Raw genomic sequence first — 17,440 nt, 5'->3', positions numbered from 1 at the left:
ATGTGTCCCAGGTGCTGCCAGACAAACGCAGCCTGAAGCTGCTGAAGAGTCAGAGCATCAACGTCAACTGGTACCAGTTCTGCCCGGAGACAGCGGTGCTGCTGCTGTCCACCACGGTGCAGGGCAACGTGCTGCAGCCCTTCGCCTTCAAGGTGAGCGCGAGGGTCGGCAAGCGCACGTGAGCGCGCACGTGATTGTTGTGCACGTTGTGTACTGTGCACTCACACATCTAGATATATTTGATGTTATCGAGTCACACAGAGAAATGCTCTTTTTAATTTTGTTATCAATTTTACTCATAAATCAGCTTATTGTTTAAAATTAGATGTATGTGTATTATATGCATTTATTGTCGATTTATATTTATAAGATAATTCGTTTTTTATTACTTTTTATTATTGATATATACAATCTATTTATTTATATAAACATATAACAAATATATATATCATGTATATATATATGATGTATATATATTTTTATATATAAACATTATTTATATATATATATACTATTTATTATATATATAAATGCTATTTATATCTCTATATTATTTGTACATTTATTTTATATATAATATTTATATATATTCTATTTACTATTTATATTCTACTTATTATTTATATATATCCATAAATAATATATATATATATACGTTTCCCTGTCCTCCAGAGTGGGACCATGTCCAAAATGTCTAAATTTGAGATCGAGCTTCCTGTCGTCCCCAAACCGGCTAAACTGAGCCTGTCAGAGAGAGACATCTCCATGGCAACCATGTGAGTCGTCTTTACCCCTATTTTCTCCAGGTTTTATTATTCAAATATATTCAAAATGCAGCTTTATTTAAACTGTGAAAAGTCACCTCTCAATCACTTTTATACTTTAATGTACTTTTGTATTTTTCTACATTTATATAAATTATATTTATGTATTATATTATAGAATATATGTATACATTTTTTATTATAGATATATGTAGATTATATGTATAGATTTTATTATAGATATATGTACAGATTATATGTATAGATTATATGTAAATATTATATTTATATATTATATGTATACATTATTAATGATGGTTGATTCTCTGTAGTTACGGTCAGATGTTCGTGATGTACCTGAAGCATCACTCGAGGACCAACAGCCCCACAGCAGAGGTGGTGCTGTACCATCTGCCCAGGTACACATACACACACACACATATGTACATGTGTATATATTTGATACATACATTTTATATCTATGAAAATATATATATTTATATGTAAATATATATTTTTGTATATATATATCTATATATATATTTTATAAATATATATTCATATATATCTTTATAAATATATATTTATTTATATACATAATTTAACAAACAATATATAAATGTATATATAGATATATATATATATAAAAGTATATGTATTTTTTTAGGTCTGTCAATCGATTAAAAAAAATTAACTAATTAATCGCACATTTTGAAATTCATAAATCGCGATTAAAAGTATTTTTTTCTTCTAAAGACTAAATCTTCTAAATGAACGAGTTATCACTTCAGACAGCGTGTATTTTAGACACTTGTTTAATTGTATTCTTTTTAAAGACAAAACTTCCCACAGAGCTGTGTTTTCAAAGAGGCTCCTACCTATTAAGTGCCAGCGAGGGATTTAATATCGTGGATGATAAATTGTTTCTTCAGTGAAACATCCAGATTAGTAAACAAAGGTGTATTAGAGACCCCATTGGTCCTGTCATCTTTAACATGAACAGCAGAACCAGTGGCCTTGGTAAACTGACAATATGTCACGTTAACCCTCTGGAGGCTGGGCGCATTTACTCCATTTTACAAAACAATGTAAATTCACCTTTTAAAGTCTTTTGCATGTGACACATCCCAGTGTTCCCCCACCATTCTATCAGGGTGAGGCCCCGCCCCCCTGTCATGTTCTCTAAGCGCCAGATTACAGCAGAAGTAATGTACGGTTCTTTCCTTAGAGACGTCTTTGTTCTTTATTAAACTAAACGTCTGTTGTTGGTCGTCTCTCCAGCAGAAGTAATGTACGGTTCTTTCCTTAGAGACGTCTTTGTTCTTTATTAAACTAACGTCTGTTGTTGGTCGTCTCTACAGCAGAAGTAATGTACGGTTCTTTCCTTAGAGCGTCTTTGTTCTTTATTAAACTAAGCGTCTGTTGTTGGTCGTCTCTCCAGCAGAAGTAATGTACGGTTCTTTCCTTAGAGGCGTCTTTGTTCTTTATTAAACTAAACGTCTGTTGTTGGTCGTCTCTCCAGCAGAAGTAATGTACGGTTCTTTCCTTAGAGGCGTCTTTGTTCTTTATTAAACTAAACGTCTGTTGTTGGTCGTCTCTCAGCAGAAGTAATATACGGTTCTTTCCTTAGAGACGTCTTTGTTCTTTATTAAACTAAACGTCTGTTGTTGGTCGTCTCTCCAGCAGAAGTAATGTACGGTTCTTTCCTTAGAGCGTCTTTGTTCTTTATTAAACTAACGTCTGTTGTTGGTCGTCTCTCCAGCAGAAGTAATGTACGGTTCTTTCCTTAGAGGCGTCTTTGTTCTTTATTAAACTAAACGTCTGTTGTTGGTCGTCTCTCCAGCAGAAGTAATGTACGGTTCTTTCCTTAGAGGCGTCTTTGTTCTTTATTAAACTAAGCGTCTGTTGTTGGTCGTCTCTCCAGCAGAAGTAATGTACGGTTCTTTCCTTAGAGCGTCTTTGTTCTTTATTAAACTAAACGTCTGTTGTTGGTCGTCTCTCCAGCAGAAGTAATATACGGTTCTTTCCTTAGGCGTCTTTGTTCTTTATTAAACTAAACGTCTGTTGTTGGTCGTCTCTCCAGCAGAAGTAATGTACGGTTCTTTCCTTAGAGCGTCTTTGTTCTTTATTAAACTAAGCGTCTGTTGTTGGTCGTCTCTCCAGCAGAAGTAATGCGGTTCTTTCCTTAGAGGCGTCTTTGTTCTTTATTAAACTAAAGTCTGTTGTTGGTCGTCTCTCCAGCAGAAGTAATGTACGGTTCTTTCCTTAGAGCGTCTTTGTTCTTTATTAAACTAAACGTCTGTTGTTGGTCGTCTCTCCAGCAGAAGTAATGTACGGTTCTTTCCTTAGAGCGTCTTTGTTCTTTATTAAACTAAACGTCTGTTGTTGGTCGTCTCTCCAGCAGAAGTAATGTACGGTTCTTTCCTTAGAGGCGTCTTTGTTCTTTATTAAACTAAACGTCTGTTGTTGGTCGTCTCTCCAGCAGAAGTAATGTACGGTTCTTTCCTTAGAGGCGGCTTTGTTCTTTATTAAACTAAACGTCTGTTGTTGGTCGTCTCTCCAGCAGAAGTAATGTACGGTTCTTTCCTTAGAGACGTCTTTCTTCTTTATTAAACTAAGCGTCTGTTGTTGGTCGTCTCTCAGCAGAAGTAATGTCGGTTCTTTCCTTAGAGCGTCTTTGTTCTTTATTAAACTAAACGTCTGTTGTTGGTCGTCTCTCCAGCAGAAGTAATGTACGGTTCTTTCCTTAGAGCCGTCTTTGTTCTTTATTAAACTAAACGTCTGTTGTTGGTCGTCTCTCCAGCAGAAGTAATGTACGGTTCTTTCCTTAGAGGCGTCTTTGTTCTTTATTAAACTAAGCGTCTGTTGTTGGTCGTCTCTCCAGCAGAAGTAATGTACGGTTCTTTCCTTAGAGCGTCTTTGTTCTTTATTAAACTAAACGTCTGTTGTTGGTCGTCTCTCCAGCAGAAGTAATGTACGGTTCTTTCCTTCAAGGCGTCTTTGTTCTTTATTAAACTAAACGTCTGTTGTTGGTCGTCTCTCCAGCAGAAGTAATGTACGGTTCTTTCCTTAAACGTCTTTGTTCTTTATTAAACTAAACGTCTGTTGTTGGTCGTCTCTCCAGCAGAAGTAATGTACGGTTCTTTCCTTCAAGGCGTCTTTGTTCTTTATTAAACTAAACGTCTGTTGTTGGTCGTCTCTCCAGCAGAAGTAATGTACGGTTCTTTCCTTAGAGCGTCTTTGTTCTTTATTAAACTAAACGTCTGTTGTTGGTCGTCTCTCCAGCAGAAGTAATATACGGTTCTTTCCTTAGAGCGTCTTTGTTCTTTATTAAACTAAACGTCTGTTGTTGGTCGTCTCTCCAGCAGAAGTAATGTACGGTTCTTTCCTTAGAGCGTCTTTGTTCTTTATTAAACTAAACGTCTGTTGTTGGTCGTCTCTCCAGCAGAAGTAATGTACGGTTCTTTCCTTAGAGCGTCTTTGTTCTTTATTAAACTAAACGTCTGTTGTTGGTCGTCTCTCCAGCAGAAGTAATATACGGTTCTTTCCTTAGAGCGTCTTTGTTCTTTATTAAACTAAAGTCTGTTGTTGGTCGTCTCTCCAGCAGATGTAATATACGGTTCTTTCCTTAGAGGCGTCTTTGTTCTTTATTAAACTAAACGTCTGTTGTTGGTCGTCTCTCCAGCAGAAGTAATGTACGGTTCTTTCCTTAGTCGTCTTAGTTCTTTATTAAACTAAACGTCTGTTGTTGGTCGTCTCTCCAGCAGAAGTAATGTACGGTTCTTTCCTTAGAGGCGTCTTTGCTCTTTATTAAACTAAACGTCTGTTGTTGGTCGTCTCTCCAGCAGAAGTAATGTACGGTTCTTTCCTTAGAGGCGTATTTGTTCTTTATTAAACTAAACGTCTGTTGTTGGTCGTCTCTCCAGCAGAAGTAATGTACGGTTCTTTCCTTAGAGGCGTCTTTGTTCTTTATTAAACTAAACGTCTGTTGTTGGTCGTCTCTCCAGCAGAAGTAATGTACGGTTCTTTCCTTAGAGCGTCTTTGTTCTTTATTAAACTAAACGTCTGTTGTTGGTCGTCTCTCCAGCAGAAGTAATGTACGGTTCTTTCCTTAAGGCGTCTTTGTTCTTTATTAAACTAAACGTCTGTTGTTGGTCGTCTCTCAGCAGAAGTAATGTACGGTTCTTTCCTTAAGAGCGTCTTTGTTCTTTATTAAACTAAACGTCTGTTGTTGGTCGTCTCTCCAGCAGAAGTAATGTACGGTTCTTTCCTTAGAGGCGTCTTTGTTCTTTATTAAACTAAGCGTCTGTTGTTGGTCGTCTCTCCAGCAGAAGTAATATACGGTTCTTTCCTTAGAGCGTCTTTGTTCTTTATTAAACTAAACGTCTGTTGTTGGTCGTCTCTCAGCAGAAGTAATATACGGTTCTTTCCTTAGAGGCGTCTTTGTTCTTTATTAAACTAAACGTCTGTTGTTGGTCGTCTCTCCAGCAGAAGTAATATACGGTTCTTTCCTTAAGAGCGTCTTTGTTCTTTATTAAACTAAACGTCTGTTGTTGGTCGTCTCTACAGCAGAAGTAATGTACGGTTCTTTCCTTAGAGCGTCTTTGTTCTTTATTAAACTAAACGTCTGTTGTTGGTCGTCTCTCCAGCAGAAGTAATATACGGTTCTTTCCTTAGAGCGTCTTTGTTCTTTATTAAACTAAACGTCTGTTGTTGGTCGTCTCTCCAGCAGAAGTAATGTCTGGTTCTTTCCTTAGAGCGTCTTTGTTCTTTATTAAACTAAGCGTCTGTTGTTGGTCGTCTCTCCAGCAGAAGTAATATACGGTTCTTTCCTTAGAGCGTCTTTGTTCTTTATTAAACTAAGCGTCTGTTGTTGGTCGTCTCTCCAGCAGAAGTAATATACGGTTCTTTCCTTAGAGGCGTCTTTGTTCTTTATTAAACTAACGTCTGTTGTTGGTCGTCTCTCCAGCAGAAGTAATATACGGTTCTTTCCTTAGAGCGTCTTTGTTCTTTATTAAACTAAACGTCTGTTGTTGGTCGTCTCTCCAGCAGAAGTAATGTCGGTTCTTTCCTTAGAGGCGTCTTTGTTCTTTATTAAACTAAACGTCTGTTGTTGGTCGTCTCTCCAGCAGAAGTAATATACGGTTCTTTCCTTAGAGGCGTCTTTGTTCTTTATTAAACTAAACGTCTGTTGTTGGTCGTCTCTCCAGCAGAAGTAATATACGGTTCTTTCCTTAGAGCGTCTTTGTTCTTTATTAAACTAGACGTCTGCTGTTTGTCGTCTCTCCAGCAGAAGTAATGTACGGTTCTTTCCTTAGAGCGTCTTTGTTCTTTATTAAACTAAACGTCTGTTGTTGGTCGTCTCTCCAGCAGAAGTAATATACGGTTCTTTCCTTAGAGCGTCTTTGTTCTTTATTAAACTAAGCGTCTGTTGTTGGTCGTCTCTCCAGCAGAAGTAATATACGGTTCTTTCCTTAGAGCGTCTTTGTTCTTTATTAAACTAAACGTCTGTTGTTGGTCGTCTCTCCAGCAGAAGTAATGTACGGTTCTTTCCTTAGAGCGTCTTTGTTCTTTATTAAACTAAACGTCTGTTGTTGGTCGTCTCTCCAGCAGAAGTAATATACGGTTCTTTCCTTAGAGCGTCTTTGTTCTTTATTAAACTAAACGTCTGTTGTTGGTCGTCTCTCCAGCAGAAGTAATGTACGGTTCTTTCCTTAGAGGCGTCTTTGTTCTTTATTAAACTAAACGTCTGTTGTTGGTCGTCTCCAGCAGAAGTAATGTACGGTTCTTTCCTTAGAGCGTCTTTGTTCTTTATTAAACTAAACGTCTGTTGTTGGTCGTCTCCAGCAGAAGTAATGTACGGTTCTTTCCTTAGAGCGTCTTTGTTCTTTATTAAACTAAACGTCTGTTGTTGGTCGTCTCTCCAGCAGAAGTAATGTCGGTTCTTTCCTTAGAGCGTCTTTGTTCTTTATTAAACTAAGCGTCTGTTGTTGGTCGTCTCCAGCAGAAGTAATGTACGGTTCTTTCCTTAGAGGCGTCTTTGTTCTTTATTAAACTAAGTCGTCTGTTGTTGGTCGTCTCTCCAGCAGAAGTAATGTACGGTTCTTTCCTTAGAGGCGTCTTTGTTCTTTATTAAACTAACGTCTGTTGTTGGTCGTCTCCAGCAGAAGTAATATACGGTTCTTTCCTTAGAGCGTCTTTGTTCTTTATTAAACTAAGCGTCTGTTGTTGGTCGTCTCTACAGCAGAAGTAATGTCGGTTCTTTCCTTAGAGCGTCTTTGTTCTTTATTAAACTAAGCGTCTGTTGTTGGTCGTCTCCAGCAGAAGTAATGTACGGTTCTTTCCTTAGAGCGTCTTTGTTCTTTATTAAACTAAACGTCTGTTGTTGGTCGTCTCCAGCAGAAGTAATATACGGTTCTTTCCTTAGAGCGTCTTTGTTCTTTATTAAACTAAACGTCTGTTGTTGGTCGTCTCTCCAGCAGAAGTAATGTACGGTTCTTTCCTTAGAGGCGTCTTTGTTCTTTATTAAACTAAACGTCTGTTGTTGGTCGTCTCCAGCAGAAGTAATGTCGGTTCTTTCCTTAGAGCGTCTTTGTTCTTTATTAAACTAACGTCTGTTGTTGGTCGTCTCTCCAGCAGAAGTAATGTCGGTTCTTTCCTTAGAGCGTCTTTGTTCTTTATTAAACTAAGCGTCTGTTGTTGGTCGTCTCTACAGCAGAAGTAATATACGGTTCTTTCCTTAGGGCGTCTTTGTTCTTTATTAAACTAAACGTCTGTTGTTGGTCGTCTCTCCAGCAGAAGTAATGTACGGTTCTTTCCTTAGAGGCGTCTTTGTTCTTTATTAAACTAAGCGTCTGTTGTTGGTCGTCTCCAGCAGAAGTAATGTACGGTTCTTTCCTTAGAGGCGTCTTTGTTCTTTATTAAACTAAACGTCTGTTGTTGGTCGTCTCTCCAGCAGAAGTAATGTACGGTTCTTTCCTTAGAGCGTCTTTGTTCTTTATTAAACTAAGCGTCTGTTGTTGGTCGTCTCCAGCAGAAGTAATGTACGGTTCTTTCCTTAGAGGCGTCTTTGTTCTTTATTAAACTAAGCGTCTGTTGTTGGTCGTCTCTCCAGCAGAAGTAATATACGGTTCTTTCCTTAGAGCGTCTTTGTTCTTTATTAAACTAAGCGTCTGTTGTTGGTCGTCTCTACAGCAGAAGTAATGTACGGTTCTTTCCTTAGAGCGTCTTTGTTCTTTATTAAACTAAGCGTCTGTTGTTGGTCGTCTCTCCAGCAGAAGTAATATACGGTTCTTTCCTTAGAGCGTCTTTGTTCTTTATTAAACTAAACGTCTGTTGTTGGTCGTCTCTCCAGCAGAAGTAATGTACGGTTCTTTCCTTAGAGCGTCTTTGTTCTTTATTAAACTAAGCGTCTGTTGTTGGTCTCTCCAGCAGAAGTAATATACGGTTCTTTCCTTAGAGGCGTCTTTGTTCTTTATTAAACTAAACGTCTGTTGTTGGTCGTCTCTACAGCAGAAGTAATATACGGTTCTTTCCTTAGAGCGTCTTTGTTCTTTATTAAACTAAGCGTCTGTTGTTGGTCGTCTCTCCAGCAGAAGTAATGTACGGTTCTTTCCTTAGAGCGTCTTTGTTCTTTATTAAACTAAACGTCTGCTGTTTGTCGTCTCTCCAGCAGAAGTAATATACGGTTCTTTCCTTAGAGCGTCTTTGTTCTTTATTAAACTAAGCGTCTGTTGTTGGTCGTCTCTCAGCAGAAGTAATGTACGGTTCTTTCCTTAGAGCGTCTTTGTTCTTTATTAAACTAAACGTCTGTTGTTGGTCGTCTCCAGCAGAAGTAATGTACGGTTCTTTCCTTAGAGCGTCTTTGTTCTTTATTAAACTAAGCGTCTGTTGTTGGTCGTCTCTCCAGCAGAAGTAATGTACGGTTCTTTCCTTAGAGCGTCTTTGTTCTTTATTAAACTAAGCGTCTGTTGTTGGTCGTCTCTCAGCAGAAGTAATATACGGTTCTTTCCTTAGAGCGTCTTTGTTCTTTATTAAACTAAACGTCTGTTGTTGGTCGTCTCTCCAGCAGAAGTAATATACGGTTCTTTCCTTAGAGCGTCTTTGTTCTTTATTAAACTAAGCGTCTGTTGTTGGTCGTCTCTCCAGCAGAAGTAATGTACGGTTCTTTCCTTAGAGCGTCTTTGTTCTTTATTAAACTAAACGTCTGTTGTTGGTCGTCTCTCCAGCAGAAGTAATATACGGTTCTTTCCTTAGAGCGTCTTTGTTCTTTATTAAACTAAGCGTCTGTTGTTGGTCGTCTCTCAGCAGAAGTAATGTCGGTTCTTTCCTTAGAGCGTCTTTGTTCTTTATTAAACTAAGCGTCTGTTGTTGGTCGTCTCTCCAGGAGAACTAATGTACGGTTCTTTCCTTAGAGGCGTCTTTGTTCTTTATTAAACTAAACGTCTGTTGTTGGTCGTCTCTCCAGCAGAAGTAATATACGGTTCTTTCCTTAGAGCGTCTTTGTTCTTTATTAAACTAAACGTCTGTTGTTGGTCGTCTCTCCAGCAGAAGTAATATACGGTTCTTTCCTTAGAGGCGTCTTTGTTCTTTATTAAACTAAACGTCTGTTGTTGGTCGTCTCTCCAGCAGAAGTAATATACGGTTCTTTCCTTAGAGACGTGTTTGTTCTTTATTAAACTGAACGTCTGTTGTTGGTCGTCTCTCCAGCAGAAGTAATGTACGGTTCTTTCCTTAGAGGCGTCTTTGTTCTTTATTAAACTAAACGTCTGTTGTTGGTCGTCTCTCCAGCAGAAGTAATATACGGTTCTTTCCTTAGAGCGTCTTTGTTCTTTATTAAACTAAGCGTCTGTTGTTGGTCGTCTCTCCAGCAGAAGTAATATACGGTTCTTTCCTTAGAGGCGTCTTTGTTCTTTATTAAACTAAGCGTCTGTTGTTGGTCGTCTCTCCAGCAGAAGTAATGTACGGTTCTTTCCTTAGAGGCGTCTTTGTTCTTTATTAAACTAAACGTCTGTTGTTGGACGTCTCTCCAGCAGAAGTAATATACGGTTCTTTCCTTAGAGCGTCTTTGTTCTTTATTAAACTAAACGTCGGTTGTTGGTCGTCTCTCCAGCAGAAGTAATATACGGTTCTTTCCTTAGAGGCGTCTTTGTTCTTTATTAAACTAAGCGTCTGTTGTTGGTCGTCTCTCAGCAGAAGTAATATACGGTTCTTTCCTTAGAGCGTCTTTGTTCTTTATTAAACTAAGCGTCTGTTGTTGGTCGTCTCTCCAGCAGAAGTAATATACGGTTCTTTCCTTAGAGGCGTCTTTGTTCTTTATTAAACTAAACGTCTGTTGTTGGTCGTCTCTCCAGCAGAAGTAATATACGGTTCTTTCCTTAGAGCGTCTTTGTTCTTTATTAAACTAAGCGTCTGTTGTTGGTCGTCTCTCCAGCAGAAGTAATGTACGGTTCTTTCCTTAGAGCGTCTTTGTTCTTTATTAAACTAAGCGTCTGTTGTTGGTCGTCTCTCCAGCAGAAGTAATGTACGGTTCTTTCCTTAGAGCGTCTTTGTTCTTTATTAAACTAAGCGTCTGTTGTTGGTCGTCTCTCCAGCAGAAGTAATGTCGGTTCTTTCCTTAGAGGCGTCTTTGTTCTTTATTAAACTAAGCGTCTGTTGTTGGTCGTCTCTCCAGCAGAAGTAATGTCGGTTCTTTCCTTAGAGCGTCTTTGTTCTTTATTAAACTAAGCGTCTGTTGTTGGTCGTCTCTCCAGCAGAAGTAATGTACGGTTCTTTCCTTAAGGCGTCTTTGTTCTTTATTAAACTAAGCGTCTGTTGTTGGTCGTCTCTCCAGCAGAAGTAATATACGGTTCTTTCCTTAGAGCGTCTTTGTTCTTTATTAAACTAAGCGTCTGTTGTTGGTCGTCTCTCCAGCAGAAGTAATGTACGGTTCTTTCCTTAGAGCGTCTTTGTTCTTTATTAAACTAAACGTCTGTTGTTGGTCGTCTCTCCAGCAGAAGTAATGTCGGTTCTTTCCTTAGAGGCGTCTTTGTTCTTTATTAAACTAAGCGTCTGTTGTTGGTCGTCTCTCCAGCAGAAGTAATGTACGGTTCTTTCCTTAGAGCGTCTTTGTTCTTATATTAAACTAAACGTCTGTTGTTGGTCGTCTCTCCAGCAGAAGTAATGTCGGTTCTTTCCTTAGAGGCGTCTTTGTTCTTTATTAAACTAAGCGTCTGTTGTTGGTCGTCTCTCCAGCAGAAGTAATATACCGTTCTTTCCTTAGAGGCGTCTTTGTTCTTTATTAAACTAAACGTCTGTTGTTGGTCGTCTCTCAGCAGAAGTAATGTACGGTTCTTTCCTTAGAGCGTCTTTGTTCTTTATTAAACTAAGCGTCTGTTGTTGGTCGTCTCTCCAGCAGAAGTAATGTACGGTTCTTTCCTTAGAGGCGTCTTTGTTCTTTATTAAACTAAGCGTCTGTTGTTGGTCGTCTCTCCAGCAGAAGTAATGTACGGTTCTTTCCTTAGAGCGTCTTTGTTCTTTATTAAACTAAGCGTCTGTTGTTGGTCGTCTCTCCAGCAGAAGTAATGCGGTTCTTTCCTTAGAGGCGTCTTTGTTCTTTATTAAACTAAGCGTCTGTTGTTGGTCGTCTCTCCAGCAGAAGTAATGTCGGTTCTTTCCTTAGAGCGTCTTTGTTCTTTATTAAACTAAGCGTCTGTTGTTGGTCGTCTCTCCAGCAGAAGTAATGTCGGTTCTTTCCTTAGAGGCGTCTTTGTTCTTTATTAAACTAAGCGTCTGTTGTTGGTCGTCTCTCCAGCAGAAGTAATGTACGGTTCTTTCCTTAGAGGCGTCTTTGTTCTTTATTAAACTAAGCGTCTGTTGTTGGTCGTCTCTCCAGCAGAAGTAATGTACGGTTCTTTCCTTAGAGCGTCTTTGTTCTTTATTAAACTAAGCGTCTGTTGTTGGTCGTCTCTCCAGCAGAAGTAATATACGGTTCTTTCCTTAGAGGCGTCTTTGTTCTTTATTAAACTAAACGTCTGTTGTTGGTCGTCTCTCCAGCAGAAGTAATGTACGGTTCTTTCCTTAGAGCGTCTTTGTTCTTTATTAAACTAAACGTCTGTTGTTGGTCGTCTCTCCAGCAGAAGTAATGTCGGTTCTTTCCTTAGAGCGTCTTTGTTCTTTATTAAACTAAACGTCTGTTGTTGGTCGTCTCTCAGCAGAAGTAATGTACGGTTCTTTCCTTAGAGCGTCTTTGTTCTTTATTAAACTAAGCGTCTGTTGTTGGTCGTCTCTCCAGCAGAAGTAATATACGGTTCTTTCCTTAGAGCGTCTTTGTTCTTTATTAAACTAAGCGTCTGTTGTTGGTCGTCTCTCCAGCAGAAGTAATGTCGGTTCTTTCCTTAGAGGCGTCTTTGTTCTTTATTAAACTAAGCGTCTGTTGTTGGTCGTCTCTACAGCAGAAGTAATATACGGTTCTTTTCTTAGAGCGATCTTTGTGCCTTCTCAAACTCTACGTCTGTTGTTGTTCGTCTCTCCAGCAGAAGTAATGTACGGTTCTTTCCTTAGAGCGTCTTTGTTCTTTATTAAACTAAGCGTCTGTTGTTGGTCGTCTCTCCAGCAGAAGTAATATACGGTTCTTTCCTTAGGCGTCTTTGTTCTTTATTAAACTAAACGTCTGTTGTTGGTCGTCTCTCCAGCAGAAGTAATATACGGTTCTTTCCTTAGAGCGTCTTTGTTCTTTATTAAACTAAGCGTCTGTTGTTGGTCGTCTCACCTGCAGAAGTCATATACGGTTCTTTCAGTAGAGCCGTCATTGTTCTTTATTAAACTAAACGTCTGTTGTTGGTCGTCTCTCAGCAGAAGTAATGTCGGTTCTTTCCTTAGAGGCGTCTTTGTTCTTTATTAAACTAAGCGTCTGTTGTTGGTCGTCTCTACAGCAGAAGTAATGTCGGTTCTTTCCTTAGAGCGTCTTTGTTCTTTATTAAACTAAACGTCTGTTGTTGGTCGTCTCTCCAGCAGAAGTAATGTACGGTTCTTTCCTTAGAGGCGTCTTTGTTCTTTATTAAACTAAGCGTCTGTTGTTGGTCGGCTCTCCAGCAGAAGTAACGTACGGTTCTTTCCTTAGAGACGACTTTGTTCTTTATTAAACTAAGCGTCTGTTGTTGGTCGTCTCTCCAGCAGAAGTAATGTATGGTTCTTTCCTTAGAGCGTCTTTGTTCTTTATTAAACTAAGCGTCTGTTGTTGGTCGTCTCTCCAGCAGAAGTAATGTACGGTTCTTTCCTTAGAGGCGTCTTTGTTCTTTATTAAACTAAACGTCTGTTGTTGGTCGTCTCTCCAGCAGAAGTAATGTCGGTTCTTTCCTTAGAGCGTCTTTGTTCTTTATTAAACTAAGCGTCTGTTGTTGGTCGTCTCTCCAGCAGAAGTAATGTCGGTTCTTTCCTTAGAGGCGTCTTTGTTCTTTATTAAACTAAGCGTCTGTTGTTGGTCGTCTCTCCAGCAGAAGTAATATACGGTTCTTTCCTTAGAGCGTCTTTGTTCTTTATTAAACTAAGCGTCTGTTGTTGGTCGTCTCTCCAGCAGAAGTAATGTCAGGTTCTTTCCTTAGAGGCGTCTTTGTTCTTTATTAAACTAAGCGTCTGTTGTTGGTCGTCTCTCCAGCAGAAGTAATATACGGTTCTTTCCTTAGAGGCGTCTTTGTTCTTTATTAAACTAAACGTCTGTTGTTGGTCGTCTCTCCAGCAGAAGTAATATACGGTTCTTTCCTTAGAGCGTCTTTGTTCTTTATTAAACTAAACGTCTGTTGTTGGTCGTCTCTCAGCAGAAGTAATATACGGTTCTTTCCTTAGAGGCGTCTTTGTTCTTTATTAAACTAACGTCTGTTGTTGGTCGTCTCTCCAGCAGAAGTAATGTCGGTTCTTTCCTTAGAGCGTCTTTGTTCTTTATTAAACTAAGCGTCTGTTGTTGGTCGTCTCTCCAGCAGAAGTAATGTACGGTTCTTTCCTTAGAGCGTCTTTGTTCTTTATTAAACTAAACGTCTGTTGTTGGTCGTCTCTCCAGCAGAAGTAATATACGGTTCTTTCCTTAGAGGCGTCTTTGTTCTTTATTAAACTAAGCGTCTGTTGTTGGTCGTCTCTCCAGCAGAAGTAATATACGGTTCTTTCCTTAGAGGCGTCTTTGTTCTTTATTAAACTAAGCGTCTGTTGTTGGTCGTCTCTCCAGCAGAAGTAATATACGGTTCTTTCCTTAGGCGTCTTTGTTCTTTATTAAACTAAACGTCTGTTGTTGGTCGTCTCTCAGCAGAAGTAATGTACGGTTCTTTCCTTAGAGGCGTCTTTGTTCTTTATTAAACTAAGCGTCTGTTGTTGGTCGTCTCTCCAGCAGAAGTAATGTACGGTTCTTTCCTTAGAGCGTCTTTGTTCTTTATTAAACTAAGCGTCTGTTGTTGGTCGTCTCTCCAGCAGAAGTAATGTCGGTTCTTTCCTTAGAGCGTCTTTGTTCTTTATTAAACTAAACGTCTGTTGTTGGTCGTCTCTCCAGCAGAAGTAATATGCGGTTCTTTCCTTAGAGGCGTCTTTGTTCTTTATTAAACTAAGCGTCTGTTGTTGGTCGTCTCTCCAGCAGGAGTAATGTCGGTTCTTTCCTTAGAGGCGTCTTTGTTCTTTATTAAACTAAACGTCTGTTGTTGGTCGTCTCTCCAGCAGAAGTAATATACGGTTCTTTCCTTAGAGGCGTCTTTGTTCTTTATTAAACTAAACGTCTGTTGTTGGTCGTCTCTCAGCAGAAGTAATGTCGGTTCTTTCCTTAGGCGTCTTTGTTCTTTATTAAACTAAGCGTCTGTTGTTGGTCGTTTCTACAGCAGAAGTAATGTACGGTTCTTTCCTTAGAGCGTCTTTGTTCTTTATTAAACTAACGTCTGTTGTTGGTCTCTCCAGCAGAAGTAATGTCGGTTCTTTCCTTAGAGCGTCTTTGTTCTTTATTAAACTAAACGTCTGTTGTTGGTCGTCTCTCCAGCAGAAGTAATGTACGGTTCTTTCCTTAGAGCGTCTTTGTTCTTTATTAAACTAAGCGTCTGTTGTTGGTCTCTCCAGCAGAAGTAATGTACGGTTCTTTCCTTAGAGCGTCTTTGTTCTTTATTAAACTAAGCGTCTGTTGTTGGTCGTCTCTCAGCAGAAGTAATGTCAGTTCTTTCCTTAGAGGCGTCTTTGTTCTTTATTAAACTAAACGTCTGTTGTTGGTCGTCTCCAGCAGAAGTAATGTACGTTCTTTCCTTAGAGCGTCTTTGTTCTTTATTAAACTAAACGTCTGTTGTTGGTCGTCTCTCAGCAGAAGTAATATACGTTCTTTCCTTAGAGGCGTCTTTGTTCTTTATTAAACTAACGTCTGTTGTTGGTCGTCTCCAGCAGAAGTAATGTACTGGTTCTTTCCTTAGAGCGTCTTTGTTCTTTATTAAACTAAGCGTCTGTTGTTGGTCGTCTCTCCAGCAAGTAATGCAGTTCTTTCCTTAGAGCGTCTTTGTTCTTTATTAAACTAACGTCTGTTGTTGGTCGTCTCTACAGCAGAAGTAATGTACGGTTCTTTCCTTAGAGCGCGTCTTTTGTTCTTTATTAAACTAAACGTCTGTTGTTGGTCGTCTCTCAGCAGAAGTAATGTACGGTTCTCAGTACTAGTACACCTTGTCCGGGTACTAGTACCTTGTCTCAGGTGCTAGTACACCTTGTCCCAGGTGCTAGTACACCTTGGTGCTATGCTAGTACACCTTGTCAGGTACTAGTGCACCTTGTCTCAGGTACTAGTACACCTTGTCTCAGGTACTAGTACACCTTGTCTCAGGTGCTAGTGCACCTTGTCTCAGATTGCTAGTACACCTTGTCCCAGGTGCTAGTACACCTTGTCTCAGGTGCCTAGTACACCTTGTCCCAGTGCTAATTGCGTACCTTGTCTCAGTACTAGTACCTTGTCCCAGGTACTAGTGCCTGTCTGGAATTACTAGTACCTTGTCTCAGGTACTAGTACCTTGTCTCTCAGGTACTAGTGCACCTTGTCCCAGGTACTATAGTACACCTTGTCTCAGGTGCTAGTCACCTTGTCCCAGGTACTAGTACACCTTGTCCAGTGCTAGTACCTTGTCAGGTACTAGTACCTTGTCTCCAGGTACTAGTGCACCTTGTCTCGGGTACTAGTACACCTTGTCCCAGGTGCTAGTACACCTTGTCTTCGGTGCTACCTTGTCCCAGTACTAATTTTGTCCCAGGTGCTAGTGCCTTGTCCCAGGTACTAGTACACCTTGTCCCACAGGTACTAGTACACCTTGTCTAGTGCTGAGCACACCTTGTCTCAGGTGCTAGTACACCTTGTACCTGGGTACTAGTGCACTTTGTCAGGTACTAGTGCACCTTGTCTCAGGTACTAATTACACCTTGTCCCAGGTACTAGTTACACCTTGTCTCAGGTGCTAGTACACCTTGTCCCAAATTTTGCTAATTCCTTGTCCCAGATACTAGTGCCTTGTCCCAGGTACTAGTACACCTTGTCTCAGGTACTAGTACACCTTGTCCCAGGTACTAGTACACCTTGTCTCAGGTACTAGTACACCTTGTCCCAGGTACTAGTACACCTTGTCTCAGGTACTAGTACACCTTGTCTCAGGTACTAGTACACGTTTGTGTCATCTAGAGATTGGCTTTTGTTGTTGATGGAATATAACTTTAAATAACTTTTAATAGGCTTTGTGCACCAGTTATAATATTGTGTGTGTGTGTGTCTCTGTGTGTGTGTGTGTGTGTGTGTGTGTGTGTCAGACGTCTCTGATCTTTGACATCAAGCTGAAGGATCCTGATTGTGCCGTCAACACACACCAACCTGTCCTACCTGCTCGCTCCATCCACCCCTACAGGATGCCACTGGCAGGTACACACACACACACACTCCCCCCCCCCAGGTGGTGACCTGCAGTGTGTGTCCAGGTGCAGCGGTCGTTCCCTCTCAGCCTCCAGCTCCTTGTCAGCTCTGTATCCTTAAAATATAAATACAAGTACTCACCGTGTAGTACTCTGTAACGTACTGTGTGTACTGTGTGTACTGTGTGGTATTAGTACTTTGGTCTTTAACGTACCTTCAGACTCTTCGTCCTGGAGCGTCTTCCAACCCGACATCATCATCAGCGCCAGTGAAGGTAAACACACCCACACACACACACACATACACACATACACACACACATACACACATACACACATATACACACACATACACACATACACACACATACACACACATACACACACACATATACACACATACACACATATACACACACACATACACACACATACACACATACACACACATATACACACATACACACACATACACATACACATATACACACACATACACACATATACACACATATACACATATACAGTTTACCTTACAGCACATTAGCCAGGTGACACACGAGCTCACAGCACAATGTGGAGCACATCCTATAGACCTTACAGAATGACTTCATGAACTATCTTTAATGAAAAGATTTAACTATTAGGACAAGATTAATAATCTCTTGCCCATAACCAGTGCCAATCTTCCTCAATGGAATCCAAAAGCTTAGCCCTGGTGTATATTTGGGGCTTTTCCACAATGGACCAATTATCTTAGTTTCACCTAACACGTCTACCTGTTCTTACCCATCCAGCGAGCT

At 39.9% G+C, this 17,440-nt stretch overlaps 1 protein-coding gene across 1 annotated transcript in view; it reads left to right on the top strand.

Moving 5' to 3' along the window:
* Positions 1 to 17,440, top strand: part of rmc1 (regulator of MON1-CCZ1) — a 32,234-nt gene that overhangs the window by 2,936 nt on the left and 11,858 nt on the right. The window contains exons 6-12 of the mRNA XM_056434653.1: positions 12 to 152; positions 673 to 776; positions 1,097 to 1,183; positions 16,242 to 16,254; positions 16,539 to 16,647; positions 16,704 to 16,748; positions 16,859 to 16,912. Of these exons, the coding sequence (XP_056290628.1) occupies positions 12 to 152; positions 673 to 776; positions 1,097 to 1,183; positions 16,242 to 16,254; positions 16,539 to 16,647; positions 16,704 to 16,748; positions 16,859 to 16,912 (553 nt within the window). The remainder of the gene's footprint in view (positions 1 to 11; positions 153 to 672; positions 777 to 1,096; positions 1,184 to 16,241; positions 16,255 to 16,538; positions 16,648 to 16,703; positions 16,749 to 16,858; positions 16,913 to 17,440) is intronic.

This window comes from Pseudoliparis swirei, chromosome 16, assembly GCF_029220125.1.
Source record: "Pseudoliparis swirei isolate HS2019 ecotype Mariana Trench chromosome 16, NWPU_hadal_v1, whole genome shotgun sequence".
Taxonomy (NCBI): domain Eukaryota; kingdom Metazoa; phylum Chordata; class Actinopteri; order Perciformes; family Liparidae; genus Pseudoliparis; species Pseudoliparis swirei.
The sequence above is the reverse complement of the archived record's forward strand: the minus strand, read 5'-3'. Positions and strand labels throughout refer to the sequence as shown.